General features: G+C 36.2%; 1 protein-coding gene across 1 annotated transcript in view; it reads left to right on the top strand.

Moving 5' to 3' along the window:
• Positions 1-7,655, top strand: part of WDR72 (WD repeat domain 72) — a 210,639-nt gene extending 202,984 nt beyond the window's left edge. The window contains exon 20 of the mRNA XM_009005469.5: positions 5,102-7,655. Coding sequence (XP_009003717.4) covers positions 5,102-5,157 — 56 coding nt within the window. The 3' untranslated portion in view covers positions 5,158-7,655. The remainder of the gene's footprint in view (positions 1-5,101) is intronic.
• The last annotated feature ends 10,839 nt before the right edge of the window (positions 7,656-18,494 follow it).

The raw sequence follows: 18,494 nt of genomic DNA, 5'->3' as shown, positions 1-18,494 counted from the left end.
AGATGGAGGTGAAAAGAGAAATTGTCATAATTACAATTCTATTTATCTTCCTAAAAACAAACAGGACTGTAACTGAGTTGAGAGGATTTTCGCATGATGGTAATGAATACTGTCGCATGTTTAGGGAAAAACAAAAGTCTAGAAAATAGTAACCCTTCTCTCATGCAATAAAATCTATTCTTTGTCAAAGTTACACACACACACACACACACACACAGTATAGAAATAAAAGAAATGTACTAGAAGGATACAGCTAGAAACCCTTATACCTGGATTTCTGTTTCTATTTTTGTTTTGTTTTGAAGCATGCCTAGCCTTAAACAACTAATTAGAAGAAAAAAATCCTGTAAAAGTCAAATGAACATTCCTGGATAACTACACAATTATAAGGTGCTAGAAGGTACCTTATTATCATGAATGAAAGAGTTAAATATCTCCTCCACTTCATATTTGTCGTTCCTGTTGTATCTTGCACCTGTGTACCCTCTACCCTCTCACATCTTTGTGTGCTGATCCATGTATCATATTTTTGATTCATCCTCTCTGTGGCCTGTCAGCTTAGTTAAGAGATTTCCAAATCTTGTAGCCTTCGTTGACAGGGGGCAGCTGCAAACAGTCCCCTGATCCTTCCCCAAGGAGAGCTACTGAGATTTAATTTTCAGTGAAAGGTGCAGCCTGCAATCTATGTCAGGTCCCCTAAGTCATCTCGGAACCCCAATAGGTGCAGTGGCAATGGCATTGTATATCAGTCCTCTTCACTCCACCAAGATTCCTCTGAAGATGGACTGCTGCCGTGTGCCCGTTCTCAACCACACTTCTGCTTTCAGACCCCATGGAACTGAGAAAAGGCATCTTTAGCAACGACAGAGATGTTTAATGAGCAAATTAACCCCACCCCCTGCCATAATAGCTAAAAGAAAAATGTAGATGAGTCTCACTCTAAAAGGGAGAAGGTAAATGGTAGTGTCAAATTTCTATAATAAAAATTATTTATCCGTTACTTTTAGTTTTGAATAATTTTGCCAAATTTTGATTCGGTTTTAAAGGTATCTTAATACACAGTTTTCTATCACTCATTTTGTCAGGCAGGTAAATCTGTGAGTCAGGTTTTTACCTAAGTGTTCATTATTTTTGATAAGAATAAATCAGCTTTATACTATTTCAAAATTAGAACAAATTTCTACTTTTGAAATGAGTAGAATGAGAGATTCAAATATAACATTTTCTATCTGATTCATAAACACAAGAGCATTTATCAAGAAAGAAAGATTAATTAGAAAATATAGGTACCGAAAAAGAATCTTAATTCAAAAAGTGACTACAGTTCTATACATCGGACATCATTATACCAGTAATAAAGAATGAATTACTCTGGCTTTTTCCTCTGTCCATTCCTGCATTTTAAGACATCTTGCCTTATAGGCCTAGAAACCTCTGGAGAGTTCACTACTGGTCTCACTGCCTTCCACTGAGAATTTGTGGCTTGGTTGTCATGGAGACATCGTATTTCTCCAAGAATTGCTCATATTGATCCGTGGCCAGGAGTAAATGGCCAAGCCAGTGTGAGGAATAAAGGGGGCTGGGCAGTCCTATAAAATGACCAGGGCTTGTGGGTTGGAAATAAGCTCATAGCAAACACTTAGGTAAAAAGAAAGAAGCAGTTTTATTTTGTTTTAGGATTTCTTTCTGCACTTTGGGCCATTGTCTTCTTTCACTATGAACTGAAAGAAACTTGTTAGTCACTTGTCATGTCAGATCTTTGGTGCTTGTCCTGACACAGCTGTCAGCCTTCCAGCTCTTCGCAGTTCAGGGACACACAACAAAGAGTCAGTGACATGAATTATTTATTGCTCCTTGTGTGGATAAAATTCTGTGATAAGAAATTAAGACACTTCTGACAGAGGTGCTTGTTTTGTAAGAAAGACTTTGATGAGAGAGTGTATTTCCTTGAAACATGAGTACTCGACAGGCAAAATTCTTAAAATTGAACATGGAGGAAAATAAGTTTTATGTTTCTTGTGTGAATTTGGTGGCAGAGAGGGACTGTCTTGAACTATAAAAATATGACTGTCCACTTTTCAAAGTCCAAACATTAACTTCAAAATATCAACTCTTTCAAAATGTAGGGGCTCCAAAACCATAGGCATTACTCTAGTAGTTTAGTTACCTCTATTTACCACATGTGAGTGGTATTTCTCTGGAAAATATTAACTACCTTAGTCAGAGGAAGAAATAAATTTGGGGTTTTTAGGTGGTGAGATTTGGGAAGACATCTTCCAACCAGAAGAGGTGCTTAGTAGTTAAACTGATAATTGCATTAGTATATTCCTTATTCATTGCATGAAAAGAATGCATTTAATTCTGCATGACATTCTTACCATTTTCAACCAGAAGGTTTTCACTCATTTAAAATTTCTTTTAACATTTTTTGTACATGCAAAATCCCCCAGTTACAAAGCCGAATGTGGTCAATCCCCTAACTTTAATGGATATTGAACTTACATGGTTTTATATATGCAATGCTAAATGACTAATATAATTATTACATCATCTTAATGAGTAGATCAGTTGTTTGAACAGCATATAGAAAATGAACAAAAGTATTTTTCCTTGCAAGCACAGTTCAAGGATATTGCTTTCTGTGTTGCTCATTCCACATAAACTCTTTTATTTGCAAATCCTATAAACATCATTTTACTTTAACTCTTCTGGTTTTATATGGTGGATACCAACATATTTTCATATGCAGAAAGCAAAAGGGACACTGAAGCATAGAAAATCTGAATTTTGGAAAAAGTGAAATTAATAATTTGATGTTGATAGAGTTTTAACATGTCATTAACAAGGCCAAGTTGTTTGAATTTATATAAAATAGAATCACTTCATGTATTGCCTCTGAATACAATGGGCTTGAACTCAGTATGTAGATCGTTTATTTTTATATTGACATCCCTCCTTCTCCAGCACTGAATTGACCAGGACGACCCATTTGTAAATGGGCTGCAGTCTGCATATAGGTCACAATTTAGATGCCTTGTGGAGTGGTTGTTCACCTGGTCTCTAGAGCACTCTACCTTATTCTTCATGCCACTGTGATCTCTTTATGGGTTCAAGCTGTATACCCAGTTGAGTGCCTGGAGTCCATTAAGGTAGGCAAAGCACCTTTAGACCAGAACATTCCTGTTACTTTGACCCTGCTAGTGAACCTGGAGGTCTTGTCTGATAGAGAAAAGTATCTCTCAGTAGGGTCTTTTCTTTGGAATAATTCATTAGCAAAGAGTTTTGACTCACAGGTGAATCGCAGATTGAAGTTTCTGGCTCAGACTCTGTGAAGTCTACTTGCTTCTTCACTGGCATTTATACATTCCTGAAACCTGTGGGAATAACTTTGATGTCTAGTAATAGAAGCACTGAGACAATATCATGAACTTGCAGCTCCCTTTTTTTGAGATTTTAGAGCCATTAGGCTTTCTTTCTTTAGCTCTTTAAGGCCTAGTTGCTTCTGAATCTGAAAGATGTTATCATAAAAATAGTTCAGTGGAGCCTTTTGCTAGTTAACTTCTTACTGTTTCTTTTGCGGTGATTAAAGCTCAATTTTCATTCTCTAGAATAATTTTTTAAAGGATTTCTAGTTCCTCATCTTTAAACTCATGATGATAGACAATTTAGTGTGACATTCACAGTTTTTATGAAAGTGTTAATGAGAAATCCTAAGCCTTTATCACCATATTGGCTTGGAAAATTAAGAATTGTCCTTTTTAGTGCACTAGAAACAGTGCACTTGAAAGTAGCTGCAGCTGAAAATAGTAGTGACATGAGAGAATTGGAAGTCCGACAAAATGCATTTACATAAGTGTTTCTACATCATTCAGAAGTAGTTTATAATTAGTATGCATTCTACCATTAATAGAAAAATTTTGTGGTTTTCATAAGGCAGGTTATGTATGTACATCGATATACATCATTGTCAATCAATATTACATTTGCATGAGTCTGATGACCAAAACTAGATTTCTCACAGAGTTTCCAGGGATGCTACATTGTGAAAAGCCAAGGCATATATTTTTTTCTTTTACTATTCTGGCTCATGAATCACCAGCAAAAATCAGGTAACAGAAAGTAGGACAGATTCAGGACTGGAGTGTTGGAGATGGCTGATGATGATGCATGAAGCAGAAGAAATGTGGAATGTGTGAGCAGCCCATCAATCATAGCCATTGAGAACACACTTCTTATGGGTAGTGCTAAAAAAATCTTCTAGAAGAATTAAGAGCAATTTCAGTAGTAAGATATAAGCACTTACTTCTAGTTGTATTTAACAATATAAACATTCTTAAAATTTACCCAAAAGCAAAATTTAAGCATCACCATATTTTTTAAAGAATGTAAAATTATATATTAATACACATACACACACACAAATACACTATACAGTACTGGTTTAACTAAACCACAGTTTTTGCCAATAGGAGTGAAAGTTACTATTCATAAACATGTCATTAATATAAATGTGTTTTAAAACAGTTATTAAGAAACAATGTTCCAATTAGTTTGGTAGTCAAATTGATTTAAAATGAGTGGTTTTTGTTTTGTTTTGTATTTTTAGATTGCAAAGACAATCATCCAAGTAGTCTATGTAAACACTTGTTTGATTCTGTAAGTCAAACAGTATTTCAACTAAAATTTTAAGTTTTTACCCTAAAATGGCAGTTGTGGGTTTTTCTAAGAACAATTAAGCTGTTTGAAATTTATGGAAATTTACTAATTTCAAACTAAATTTTTCTTGTAGAAAATGTTCATCTTCCTTAACAGTTAAAAAAAAAAAAGCCCAGCTATCAATAGTGTATGCAATTAAAATATATTTACCTACTTTATAAGACAAGTATATTTTTATTATATTTACCTGTCTTAAGATGGGAAAGACATCTAGAAAGTATAAGCAATACCTTTCTTCCTTCCTTTTCTTCCTCATTCTCTACCTCCTTCCTCTCTATATATTGAGGCTTCATTTTCTCTCTCTCTCTCCCATCCTCTTAGTCTTTCTTTTTTTTCCTCTTTTTAGATTTCACCATATAACCCAAGATATCTTCTTTTTTCTTAGGTGAGCCAAGGCATCATTCATGGATAGCAAAGGTGTGCCCCTGCAAGGTGTGTTAAATGGAATCTCATCAATAGGAGCTGAATTTGGACAAATTAAGATATCAAAAAAATGCCATTTGTTTGTTACTGTATTAAAACAATGTTGTTATTGATCAAATTATTAGGCTGTAGTGAATTTGCTAATACTTTAGCCAGCATGTATTTAAAAAATGATTTAATACACGCTTACCAAAATGCAATGCATACTGATTGAAAATATTCAAATTCATCTCATTTTAGAAAATTATTGTCTAGATCATTCTGTATGCCTGTTTCTTACTTTTTCTGTTAGTATTTCCAACAGGCAATGCCAGTCCACAGACACAAATTTAACACTGCTTTAAATTTTCTCCTATCCTTTTAGTCCCTGAATTATATAATAAACAATATTAAAACCAATGTAGCACACAATACTTAGAAATTTAATGTTGCTTCAAGGTATTTAATCTACAACTTGATTTGTCTGGTTAGGATATTTTGTTTTAGTGGATATGCCTTAATTTAGATCAATTACTGCAGCAAATCTCATCCCTAAGCATGAAATGTTGTCAGCAAATAACCAGTTCCCTTTAGTCATCGATTAGCCAAAATAAGTGATACAAAGTATAACAGTGGCCAACCTTGTACTGTTGAGTTAATTTGGACATCTAATGACATTGAGGCTAATGTCTTCAGCTAAAGGTTGATCTTGTTGGCCATGTAGATGTGAACTAGGGAAAGAGAATCAACCTATGGCATATCACAATTGATCCTTATTAAGTATAAACTCTTGTAGGTCTTTTCCCAGAAAGAAACTTAACTAGCAGGAATTCTAAAACTAAAATATATCAAACAGCATAAATAGGAACAGACATAAAGTGCTCTTCTATTAAAGCCTTCAGTGATCTATTTACAATGATGTATATTGTACAGTTCCTCGATTTACAGAAAATCATCAAAATATTAATCTATATATATCATGAATATGAGTGTTGCCTAATCCATAGAAAAGGGGATATAAAGTATTACATATATGACATATAGCTATATCTATGTATCTAATAGAAAAATTCAAGTCACTGCAATGGAAGAAACAGATTTCTGAGCATAGGACCAGCCTCAGGTACTATGCTGGGATGCAGTGGTCAGGAGAGGGAGAAATTAGAAAAGAGAACTATATAATTGAAAAAGGGATATAAAGTATTAAATATATGATATGCAGTTATATCTATGTATGTATATATCTAAAGGAGAAGTTCAAATCATTTCAATTAAAGAAACACTTTTAGCATAGGACCAACCTCAGGTCCTATGCTGGGATGCAGTGGAAAGGAGATGGGGAAATCAGAAAATAAAACTATGTAATTGAAATGACATGGGCTATACCCTTAAGCAACTTATAATTAATGATGACCTGAAGAAACACACCAGAATAAACATGTCAAATGAGTGTGACTCCTTTAAAGTAGATTAAATAGTGCATTCTTTGTTTCCTAAAATATGATTTCACTGCTTGAAATTACATTTGAGTTGAACTTTAGAAACTAATATAGTGTTAATATGAATAATCATGGAAAATTATAATCCTTTGAAAACTGGTAAATATATTTCCCCTCCTTTAGAAACACTCAAAAGCTACTTCAAACAGGTTTCAAAATAAAGGAAGGTTACAAGTTAGGCAATGGATTTTATTTTCTTGCCTGTTGTGTACTGGCTGTCAAGGTCATTATGAGGACTTTCAAAAGCATTTTGAATGACAGCAATATCAAATAAGTGCATGTCCTCCCAATAGAGGCATTTTTAATTGTTAAAACCTATTTGGACACTCAAGTTATATGTTTATGAAAAATAAGCTTCATTATTTTTATAGCTACATCCTATTATTTCCTTTCACAAACAAGAATAACAATAAGTTTTAACAGCTGCTCTGCTTGGCATTTTTCAGGTCTCATGAAACCAATATTGAATCTCTCATAAATATTTTCTGATGTTACTAGCTATAGGAAATTAGAACTGGCACAATCCTGACATTACTAAATGAAATTTTAGGATTTTTCAGCATCACATGTTAGAGTCTCTAAAATTTAAATATTCATGTTAAATGACTAAAGTTTGCTTTTATCAATATGAATTCTGAAGGCCAATGTCATTAACTATGAAAACTTATAATTCCTAAAAATAAGAGTAGGAGACATTCAAGCAATACTCTCCTAATATCCATATGCAAATGTTTATGACACAAATTTACTAGTCTGTTTAAAAATGATTTCTGTGTATTGACTTGTGTTCAATATGTTTCAGTAATTTCTATCATGAGAGGACTTGAAATAGCAAATTGCCACACAGTTAACTGGATGGACCACATATGTGGTGATCATACCCACTTGATACCACACCCAGAAACTCAAAATTGACTTTCTCCTGATTAGATAGAGGTGTCCTTTGGTATGTCTAGGTAACCAGTGGAGTAATTGTATTAGCTAACGTGTCTGTATCCAGAGTCTTCTTGTCATTGTAATAAAAAATTTATTTAAAAATTTTGTGTTTTTTTGTTAGTAACCATCTGGTGATATCTATGAATATACATATATATTTGTAATATAGATAATATATCTATATACCCCAAAGGAATATTTTCAAGTTGGCAAGCCTTGATTCTTTGACTTGCTGTTGAGTTTTACATTGGCTCAATTGTAATTGCAGAGAAAAGTATCTGGAAATCATGAAGGGTTAAGAGCTGAGACTCCTCTGCAGTGTGTCCAGGCCCTGTGTGCTTGCTGTGCTTCTCAGAGCCTTATTCCCTCCCCTGTGCTTGAAGAGCTTTCTCACAGGGCTCATCCAGAAGTGTAGCAAAGCAATCTGAACACTGTGAAACACTTCAAATATAAGAAAAAATGTGTAGTTTTAAAAACTAAAAGAGAGCCTCAGGTATCAAACATTCTGTAACTCTTTTAGAAACTAAGGCTATTTTGAACATGATGTTATTAGAAAAAAATGATAAAGTTTGTTAAATATTAATATTCAATCTTTAAATGATAGCATTTGGTGATTTTTATTTCTTAGACTTTTCAGTGTTCTGTATTTTAAAAATCCTTTTAAAATTATTTCAATGAACACTTTAGAAAAGATACTATTCCTCTTCCATCCTTAAAGGGCACATTATAATAATTGAATATTTTAAAATTAAATTTTATGCCATATGTTTAAAATGAAGGCTCAGGATACATTAATTCCAATTGATTTTAAAGTCTTATTTTCAGAGAATGAACTCATTCCATTTCTTAAATTTTATATTCATACATTTTGATTACTCAGTTATATAAAAGCAGTGTTATAGACCCTTATTCTCCACAAACTGTTGTCTTATATGTAAAATGCCAAAAGTTGTGTTTAATTTCCTAAGAAACTCATTGCTTTCTAAACATTTGCATAATACTTAGGGGTTTTTGAAATTAAAAAAAAACATAGCTTAACCATAAGAGTTGCAAAATTAAGACTTTCTTGAGTAGATATATTTTAGGTAAAGCTGCATGGTTTCATATATGATAGTCCCCAGATCACCTTGCATTGTAATTTGCTCAAGAAGGAGCCTACAGATGGCAGGTAGGAGAGGGTAAACTGGAAATTAACAGGTCTCTTCATAAGAGCATGCCACTGGAAACTCTCATCCAATCTGGGACCCCTGGAAGACAGTATGTGTCTAAGGGGAGGCCTGTCCTGGTACAACTCCTTTACTCTTTTCACCTTCATCTTGACCTTCTCAGATACCATGTTTATGGAAAATTTTGATGACATAGAGTTTTTGCAATAATTTAATTTTTATAAAAGTATATTAAAATACATTCATCTTGATTACTGTTTTTTGTTTGTTTTGTTTTGCTACTGCCTAGTCTTAGATCCTGTTTGTTAAGTCAAAGATAAATTCACCTTTAGCCAAGAAAACATACTGCAGGTAAATGGACTGTGACAATTGCATCATTACAAGCACGATTACAATGATGCAAATGGTAAGAAATAGTTATTTTAATACTATGTGAAAACTAAAGCCATAAACCAATGAAGATGTCTGAAATGGCCTACTTCTAGAGGTATACCGGGGGAAATTAGGCACCATTAAATGCAGGGCTTCTCACACAGAGCCATTCAGACCAGCACCCCAGCCCCCACCACGCCCCGCAAGGGGTGTGGGGAGACCACTCAAGTGACCACGTGAATGGTTCCCTTCTTGACAGGGGCAAAACCAGGAGGAGTTTCAGTGTGGGGGTGCGGCAGAGCATATTTTATTCTTCCTTGGACATTGTTCCTCCAAATGCCTAGTTTTCCTTGCACAGAGCGTATTTTCCTAGCATCAATTTTAGGGTCCTTTTTTGGTTTTACATCCCACTATTGGAAAAATAGCAAAGATTTTTATTCGAGGATACAAAGCTTTTAACACTAAAGATAATTAGTCCATGTTTAGGCCATAGTACACTATGCCTAAATCTGCAAAGTACCAAATGCCAGAAAAACGCTAATAGTCATAAGGTTATGTAAGAGCAATAATTAGTTGGCACATGCTTCCAAAACTCATCATTTATTCAGTTAACAATCGTTTTAATTGCAATTATCTGTAAGGTCATCAATCAGGTTTTCGATCTTGCATGTATATTTTCTAGGGAGAAGGTGTTTTCACACAGCCTCAGTAACAGCATCGTGGCCTTGGATGATGCCTTCCAAGATAAAAAGACAGCCCGTGATGTTCCTGACATATCACAGGTTTCCTTTCGACTTTAAAGAGGTTTCCTGTTAATTCTGCCATGTCAACTACATTTCCTATCAGAAATAACCTCTCTGATCTATATCAAAAGAATTGTGACATCTATGTTACCCCTGTTAGCATCAAATTATAAATACTATATAATCAATTGAGGAAAAAGTATTTCATTTCATTTTCCTTTTTTGTATTTTAGAATCTGCTAGGCTGGGAAAGAGGAAGGACCTGTAGTACAGTGAGATTAAGAACCTTCATTCCTTCCCTGAGACAGAGCTATGAGGATCAAGTTGCATTTGAATCAGCTTCTATTTCAAATAATCAGTGTGTTCACACCCATCTAAGCCAAACCATTAACTCCAATGTCTGCTAGAATTTGAGATAGAAAATGACGCGAAAATAGCAAATACTATCATACTATCAGGATAGTGAAATAAATAAATTTGGGGATTTCTAAAGTACAGTTTCATAGAAAGCACACTGCAGCTAATGCCTGCCTGGAAAGTGTTAGGTTTTGTTTGTAGTCTTCCTGCCATGTAGGTGGCAGCAACACTCAAGGCTAGAAATTTTCTTTCACATTCTCTTAGCTCAAGTGAAAACATATTCTTACTAAAAAGTCCTTGTGGGAGAGAAAAGGTTTAAAGTGTAGAGACAAATTTCTCTATGTCTTCACCTATCTCTAAAGCACTATTTTAAGGTTGTGCTTAAAACGGTTCCCATAATGTGAAAACATTCATCATTCCCCTTAATACAGAAGTCATAGCCTGCTCTCATACATGGTGGTAGTAGTAGGTTGCTGTTTCTTTATTTACTAGGTTGTTACTTCTTTACCCTTTCTCAGACTAAAGCCATTCTCTTAAGAAAAAGGAAGAAATCTGCTTTAGTCTCCTATCGCCTATGTTTTATGGGGACTATAATAAAAGGCTGTCCCCTTTTTTCTTTCTGAACATCTAATACTCAACCTGAGGATTGAGTATATGTGGAGAGCTTTCTCTTAGTTTTCAAAATGCAGTCATGTTCTCGGATTATCCCAACTAGAAATGACTGCATTCAACCCAGTTCTGTGTGCAAATCAAACGATGGCTCTGTCTGAGCAGAGAGGCTCAGGGTGCCCAAGAGTGAAGGCAGAAGACCTGGACACAAGACATGTGGGCTAAAGCTGAGACTGTTGCCACTGTGTGGATGAGGGTCCCTGCCTTGGATGTTCACTCCTGTGCCTGGGTTGAAATGAAACCAGGATGTCCTCCAATCCCTTTATAGAAATGAGTTAGTTCTTCCTTAAGTTTGAAAACTGATGGGCAATAGGCTTTTCCTCAATTCCTGGTGTTTTGCTAGACATGTTATAGCAAATATAGGCAGCCTTTCTGAAAACATTTTAAGAGTGTTCTTGTTACATAGGGTCAGTCAACAGGTCCAGAACACCAAGAAAATACACACAATTCCAGGCCCAGCTGAAACAGACAGCAGTTACATTTCCAGGCTAGGAAGAGGCCATTGAGTGATTTGGGGAAGGTGAGGTGAGATTTCTGCATCTACTGTCTTTCAATCTTATATTCCCCCTCATTTTTTGCGTCCTTCCACATCCTTGATCTTTCTTCCCATATCTATGTAGTTGAGTCCAAGTCTTTGAGGAACAGACCTGTGCATGGCATCATGCACTGCATATGGGGTCAGAGAACTGACATTGTGTCCAAGCTTCTTCGCTTTCTTACTTGCTATTTAAGATAAGAAGTTTCGTACAGTATTCCGAACCTCAATTTCCTCATGTATACATTGAGACTAATAATTGTTTTGCAAACAATACACATGTACTATTATTTAATATAGCATTACAAATACTGAAATTACTATACACACCAAAAAATGCCTGGTTAGAATCTGAATTATGGCCAACCATAATGGCCTACTAGTGCTTAAGCAGGCTTTACTCAGATTGGATAGAGCAATGTGGCATAAACAAGCTCAATTCGTTATTTAAATAACAGTTTCTTCTTTTAAAATGTTTCATGTTAACTTGTGAGTATTGCCAAAAATCAAGGACTATTTTCAAAGTTTTTGATCATTTCTTTAGAGGTCAGAGCTTTCCTCAGCACAGTGGGTAATAATAAGTAGCAAGTAGTTATTTTTCTGGGTCCCAAAAGATAATCTACTGGCAATGTTTTATGTCAGAGTAGGATAGGCCATAGTCCATCAGGGTTGTACAAAACAAGCAGCTTCCCTCTCAACTTCTGCCAGTATGCATACAATCAAATGACACTACAAAGGATATGTCTTGTAGCCTTGGATGAGTGTGATGAAAGAGACCAACCCAGGGTAGCGCACAGTGGCTCATATTAGTAATCCTAGCACTCTGGGAGGCCGAGGAGGGTGGATCACTTTAAGACCAGCCTGGCCAACATGGAGATACCCTGCTCTACTAAAAATACAAAAGTTAGCTGGATACAGTGGTACACACCTATAATCCCAGCTACTCCAGAGGCTGAGACACAAGAATCGCTTGAACCCAGGAGGTAGAGATTGCTGTGAGCTGAGATCGCACAGCTGCACTCCAGCGTGGATGACAAAGTGAAACTTTTGAAAAAAAGAAAAGAAAGAGACCAAACCAAAACACCTAAGGACTTCTAAAGAATTGTCCTAAAACTTAGAAAGTCACTGAATTCCTGAAAGGTTTTGTGTAAAGCAAATATTTATTTCAGATTCTACCTTTGTACGTAGGATGGTTTGTGTTCAAAATGTTTTCTAAACAGACAATAATCTGAAAATGGATGAACTGAGCAGAAAATATGAGTCAAGAAAGAGTTAAAGTGGAGATCTGACTATGTCGTTGGGGCATCAAACACCAACAGAATGCACCTATTTTTACTTTCATAAATCTTGGCTAAATATCTCATCAGAATTCTGCCTCTGCTTCTGTTCTCTTCTTTGCCCCGTCTTTAAGTGAAAATAAAAGTATTGTTAGCAATAATAATAAAATCAATAACTATGGGGATTTTCAATTAAAATGGCAAATTAAAGATATTCATCTCCATGCCCTCCTGAAGCCTCTTTGAGATGATGGCATGAAAACCATAAACCAGAAGAAAAACAGAAAAGAAATAATAACAGCAAAAATTTAAAAACTGAAAGCAGATAAATGCTATAGGGGACAGGGCCAAAAAATAAGCTAGCTGATATTGCAGAGCTCCTTAAGGGTTTAGAAACTGGGTCAACTGTGACCTCTGAAAGTGGGGGTGCAGGTGTGGCTGAAACAGAAAAATTGTTTGAAAGAAACAGTTAACTTCCTTGAATCCCACTCCCATTTGTCATGCAAGCAGTTGTTCTTCCCCTTCCCCAGTGGGAAGCTGGATGTTCCCTCTCTAGAAAGGCTGAACAAGAGAGATTTTGGGCTTAAGGACACTAGGCCAGCCAAGGGCAGGACATCATCCTGAAAGAGGAGGGATGGGTGAAAATCTGTGCACTAATGGCCACCCACTTACCCTAGCTTCCTTATGCTTTGTTCCAAAAATGCTGGTAACTGCTCTTATTAGCCCTGGAAAGAAGACAGATGATTCTTTTATGATAAAACAACTAGTCTGATGCTAATAAGCACATGAAAAGATGCTCAGTATCACTAATCACCAAGGAAATGCAAATTAAAACCACAATGAGATACCATCTTATACCGACTAGGATGGACCACTACTACTTCAATAAAGAAAAAACAAAGAAAATAATAAGAGTTGATGAGGAGGTGGAAAAAATGAAACTATTGTGTACTAGTTGGTGGGAATGTAAAATGTATGATCCAGCAATTCCATTTCCGGGTATATATCCAAAACAACTGAAAGCAGGATCTCAAGAAGGGGTTTATATGTCATTGTTCATAGCAGTACTATTTATAATAGCCAAAAGGTGGAGGCAACCCAAGTGTCTATTGACGGATAAATAAACAAAATGTGTGTGCTATATTCCTACAATGGAATAGTATTCATCATTAAAAAAGAAGGAAATTCTGACACATGCTACAATATTGATGAACCTTGAGAATATTATGCTAAGTGAAATAAGCCAGTTACCAAAAAAAGACACACACTGTATGATTCTACTTATATGAGCAATGTAAAGTGGTCAAATCAAATGAGAGAGACAGAAAGCGGAATGGTGGTTGCCAGGACAGGAGGAAGGGAAGAATGGAAAGTCATTGTCTAATGAGTAGTTTTGTTTTGCAGCATGAAAGAAGACGTTCCAAGAGTTAAACATAGGTGATAGCATTTACTTTTTCAGCCCAACAGTTTTTTTTTAGTTTCTAATGTACGAGGTACTGTTCTAGCCAGTGTGAGAATACAGCAGTAAACACACACACACCCACACACACACACACACACACACACACACACACACACACTCCAAGGCTAGCATTTTCCCAGCCCCCAAAAAAATGGTTAAAAAATACAACTAAGGAAATGTCTCCAAAAGTAGAAAAATTATGAGAGGCAGTGGAAAACTTTAAGACTAATTTAATAAGAGGGGGTCTAGAGTGAAAAATAATATTAATGAGAGCTCTACAAAGAATAAACAGAGAAATCAGGGGAAAGAAAACTATGTAAAATAAAATCAAGCAAACTTTCCAGAATTGATGAAACCATCTTTTAGATTGAAATAACGTAGGCATGCTCAGCAAAATTCATGGAAAAAAAAGACCCAGATCAAGGTACATTTCAGTGAAACTTCAGAATATTAGAGCAAAAGAAATGCTCTTAACTTTAGAAAAGGGAGGATAACTTTTGCCCAATACAAATATTTAGGAATCAGAATGACATTAGAGCTCTTAATTGCAATTCTGGATACCAGGAGAAAATGTGACATTGACTTAAAAACTGGATGAAAACCATCACCATCCTAGAATTCTATACTAGGCAATCTATTTCTTCCATGTATTTTTCTCATGAAATTACTGGAGGATATGATCTTCCTACAAAATGGAATAAACCAGGAAAGTTTAGCACATGCAACAGAGGAATGAAGAGACATCCTCAGAGGACAGGGAAGGTAGATGGCATGTCTACTGCTGTGCTCAAGCCTACAGTGCAGCTGGTCTAGACCATAGCAGAAAGTAGAGGATTCCCATAGGGATGTCTCCAGGACAACAATGAAACTGATAGATTACCTGGTAAGCCTGACTGTACTGAGACTAATGTTACAGTTCTGTCAATGGGCTTGGGTTATGAAGTAGTGAAGTTATTGCATAGGACAGAAAACTAAATGAATAAAATAGGAGAGACAGCAGAAATGTAATCACAGTTTACTACAAGATCCAACTGTAGTAAATCTAGTAATAATTATTACCAAGTAATTATTACTCTAACAAAAAATATAATGAAAGTATCAGGAGGATGAGGAAATTTTGTGAAGGGAATGGATGGAAGAAAGGAAAGCTAAATCCTTATTCTCTATAAATCAATAGCAGGGGCTGGGAATGGTAGCTCACACCTGTAATCCCAGCACTTTGGGAGGCCAAGGTGGGCGGATCACCTGAGGCCAGGGATTTGAGAACAATCTGGCCAACATGATGAGACCCTGTCTCTACTAAAATACAAAAACTTAGCCGGGTGTGGTGGTAGGCACCTGTAATCCCAGCTACTCGGGAGGCTGAGGCAGGAGAATTTCTTGAACTCGGCAAGGAGAGGCGGGCAGTGAGCTGAGAATGCGCTAAAAATATAGTAAAATAGGGTGAGAAATAGTTTTAAAATCATGAAAATAAAAAACTTCGAATAAACTGAAATAGTGGGTAAATTCCCACTTTACAAATTTTGTCGTAGCGAAAATTGGCATATTGAATTTATTTACAAAAAGAGTTATCTGGAATCCTTCAGTTTCTCATCTCTATTAGCCTTGTTTGTGTATGCCTGTCATTGCATCTCTGATTGTTTTGGGCTATAACTTAAGAAACTACCCAGGTCTTATGGTTCCTCTGACCTCCACAGAAGTGTCACCCACTTGATGCCATTATACGCCAGTTGGCCATTACCCAGTCTTTGGAGTAATGCAAGGCCTACTGATATGGCTTGCAGGCAGCAATGTTGCTGCACTACTGCCCCCAGTTAGTAATGATCCTCTTGTGTAACTGATAAATGAGTGTTATGTGTGATTAATGAGTGGGATGATGAAACACTAAACAGCTGAATATAATATTGAGCATCTGGCTGTTCAGAAGGTCACTTTTGGATATCAGCTAAAATAATATTGGTCAAAAATATTCTATGCCTGCATAGCTGTCCAGGGACCTAGAAGGCCACCTACTTCTTTGCCTCTGAAAGTTATTTCAAAATGTTGTCAGAAGAAAAGCATACTAGTTTATAAAAGTAGCTCCAAAGTAGACCACTGGAAATGTGAAATTTGTCATCTGTAGTTTATCTTTTAAAATTTATTTCAATTTTGCATTCACATACATTTGTGTTTGTTAATACTATTCTAATAGCTAACATTTACGGAAAATTTTATGGCTGTGCTGTGCCTAGCACTTTTTTTTTCCTTTTTTTATTGCATTTTAGGTTTTGGGGTACATGTGCAGAACGTGCAAGACAGTTGCATAGGTACACACGTGGCATTGTGTTTTGCTTCCTTTCTCCCCTTCACCCACATTTGTCATTTTTCCCCAGGCTATCCCTCCCCAGCTCGCCCCCCACTAGCCCTCCCCTTTTCCCCCCAATAGACCTCAGTGTTTAGTACTCCCCTCCCTGTGTCCATGTGTTCTCATTTTTCATCACCCGCCTATGAGTGAGAATATGCTGTGCCTAGTACTTTACATTTAGTTTCTTTTTACAAGATACATTTGATCCTTATTACCTATAAAAGAAAATGGAAACACAGACAGGTTGAGTAATTTGCTGAAGACCACACAGCTAGTAAGCAGTGGAAAAATGCATTAAATATTACGGCATAGTTTCTAAGCACACAGCCTTTGCTTTCAGGCTCTTTGGAATCATTCAGTCTTTTATAACTGCTTCTCTTATCTATGGTTCCCAGTTTTTCATAAGGGGTATTAGGATGGCACTTTAAAAATCATGAATCTGTTTCATCTGCTTTCATTATGACAGAAACCAGTAGAATCAATGTCATCACTTTTAACAAATATTGATCAACAAATTATTGATTTGATTAAAACAAGCTATAGGTGTTATATTCCTGGCATTAATACAGTCAATATATTTGTATCTATTACCTAGAAGCCTTTAGTAGAGAGTTACTTTGGAAACAGTGGACTGGGTCTAGGTGTTCTTTTGCTCCACTGATAACATTCTCTACCAGCTAGGCACCAAAGCACATGTAGATGACATTTATTAAGAGTCTACAATGTGATTACTCTGCCAGCTCTGTGTGTCATATCTTAGAAGCAGGATGTATTTTATCCCCATTTGACAGATGAAGAATGTGCTTCACAGAAAAGCATACATAATTTGCTGAAGATCACCCAACTAATGAGTCTTAGGACCAGGATCTTGTAAGATCAGATTCAGTAACCTGTAGTCTTCACCATTATGTTATATTGCTGACCACTTGCATCTTTCTGTCCTCACATTTAACAATGCAATAGCCAGATTTAATGGTCATTTTCAAGCCTCATGTTTTAGATGTCCTTGGTGGTATGTACATTTCCATCTATTCCCATGGGATTGAACTTGCTATCTTTGCATTGACTGCTAACCTGCAGTGTGGGATTCACTGGGTGAACATGCCATACTGTCTCGGAGCCCTTCATGGGTGCTCGCAGAGTACTCCTATGTATGTAAGGGTTTTTAAACAGGGGAACATCCTTTTGAGTTGAAAAGTTAATAGAATGGACTTCCCAGGCCCAAGATTCAGGTTCTTTCATGCATTACAGTGAAAGTCCTTCTCTGGCGTTTCTTGATTAGAAAAACAATTTAAGGATGATTTGAACTCTTTTTCTAAGATTGTCTAAGCTTGGTTGTCTAAGGCAGGGGTTTCTCAACCTCAGCACCTTGGGCCAGGGATCCCTTTGTTGGTGGGGGCTGTCCTGTAAGTTGCAGGATATTTAGCAGCATCCTTGGCCCCCACCACTACATGCCAGTAACTGCCTACCCCTGCTACAGTTACGACAAGCAGAAAAATGTCTCCTGGAGGGACAAAATTGCACCCAGTTGGAAAACACTGGTTTGAGGCAAATTCCAACATAAATTCCAATACAAAAGTTCATAGGGTATTATATTGAGTTATATTTATTTCAGAATACTACCCTCTAGTCTGACTTCAACATAAAGTTAATTTCGGCAATTTTTACATTTACTTTAGGATTAAAAGAAAGTATAGTAAACACTGTATTTTTTCCTTTTTCCAGTGCCTGCTATTTTTTAAAAATCAGATGCTTCCAAGCACAAATCTCTCAGGCACAACTTCACATCCAGCTCCATACTCACATATTCACCTGCATAAACATCTTCTCCTGACCGTCCCCGGAACCTTAACCCTCGATTCCACATTGAACTCATTCGGACTCAACAAATCTCTGCTTTCCTTATTCCAAGCATAAAATTTGTTTCCCAGTATTTTTTATTTGATTTCCTAAATGGCTCTTGAGTCTATCCTCTTGGCCTCCCCATGGTTACTTCCTCGGTTCAGGCTAATTTCC

This window comes from Callithrix jacchus, chromosome 8, assembly GCF_049354715.1.
Source record: "Callithrix jacchus isolate 240 chromosome 8, calJac240_pri, whole genome shotgun sequence".
Lineage (NCBI taxonomy): Eukaryota > Metazoa > Chordata > Mammalia > Primates > Cebidae > Callithrix > Callithrix jacchus.
The sequence above is the reverse complement of the archived record's forward strand: the minus strand, read 5'-3'. Positions and strand labels throughout refer to the sequence as shown.